Source organism: Brassica oleracea, chromosome C7 (genome assembly GCF_000695525.1).
Source record: "Brassica oleracea var. oleracea cultivar TO1000 chromosome C7, BOL, whole genome shotgun sequence".
NCBI classification, from domain to species: domain Eukaryota; kingdom Viridiplantae; phylum Streptophyta; class Magnoliopsida; order Brassicales; family Brassicaceae; genus Brassica; species Brassica oleracea.
The window spans coordinates 4564869-4566040 of NC_027754.1; the positions used below are offsets into that span (position 1 = coordinate 4564869).

Consider the following 1172-nt stretch of genomic DNA (forward strand, 5'->3'; position numbering starts at 1 on the left):
CAAAAAAAAAAAAAAAAAAAATCACAAGACTGAGTAAAGATCCATTCATATATAATAACTTTGTGCTCAGTGAATATCAAACAAAGCAAATTTAAATAGAGAAGACAATGTTACTCAAAGCTATGAGATAAGATAATACCGTAGGGAAAGTGTTGCTGGTGTACGAAATGAGGAGACATGTTTTACCCACAGCTCCGTCACCAACGGTCACACACTTTATGAACCTCGATGCGCTCATTTTTTCCTCCGAGTATCAAAAACCTCAGATCTACTACTACTACTACACCTGTGGAAACAATCTTCTACACAAACCAAATTTTTCCCTTTCAATCCGCCATCCTCCTCAACCAAGTAAAACCCTAAGATTGTTGTTTACAATTGGAAACCCTAAGCGAAAATCGGAAAAAAATGTGAGAACAAGTGTGATCAAATGAAAGGTGAAAGATGATGAATAGTATTGAGAGCCAAGTGATTGCCGGAATTTTATGCCATTGAATCGTTCACCATCCATCAACTCCCCGATTCTTTTGCATTTTTTTTTTCATGCCAAGTAATTTTATAATCCTTCACTTTGCAATGTTAAATTACTGTTTTTCTAATATTTTTCAGTGTCATTTGTAAATAGTATTCCACTGGGTGATTATCCGTGCACATGCACCAGATGAAATGTATATACTAATAACTGTTGAATATTAACTTTGGTCATTCAACCATTGTTATATCATGTCATAAGCCTTATATATTAATCTGAATATCTATTAAATGTGATTTTACTCGTATTGTTTTATGATCATTTGCATTTTATATAAAATTGATTACAAAATTTTTAATGTGAAACTTTTAGCACATTTCATAATTTATAATATTTTTAAAAATTCAAATATAACATATACGAAGAATAAATTCTTATTATATGGTTAGTATGATTGTTTAATTTATTTTAATAATATAACATAAAAAGAGTATATGTAAATTTTGATCATATCTTTATTATTAAAATCATTAATTGTCAAATACATATTGTATTCAGTTTTGGTAAATTTGTACCTTTTATTTAAGGAAAGAAAGAAAAACGTTAATTGTAGATTGTTAATTAATTTTATGGTTAATTTAATAAAAAAATATATAATATATATTTATTTAGTGGACTAACATATTTTTCTAGAAACTTT

General features: G+C 27.9%; 1 protein-coding gene across 1 annotated transcript; it reads right to left on the reverse strand.

The window, feature by feature from the left end:
* Positions 1–139: 139 nt before the first annotated feature.
* LOC106304706 (rac-like GTP-binding protein ARAC1) lies at positions 140–588 on the reverse strand (the record flags this gene model as incomplete). The annotated part of the gene is given in 2 exon segments (XM_013741101.1): positions 140–387; positions 477–588. A coding segment is annotated over 1 exon segment (99 nt), but the record flags the coding sequence as incomplete, so codon positions are not given.
* Positions 589–1172: the final 584 nt, after the last annotated feature.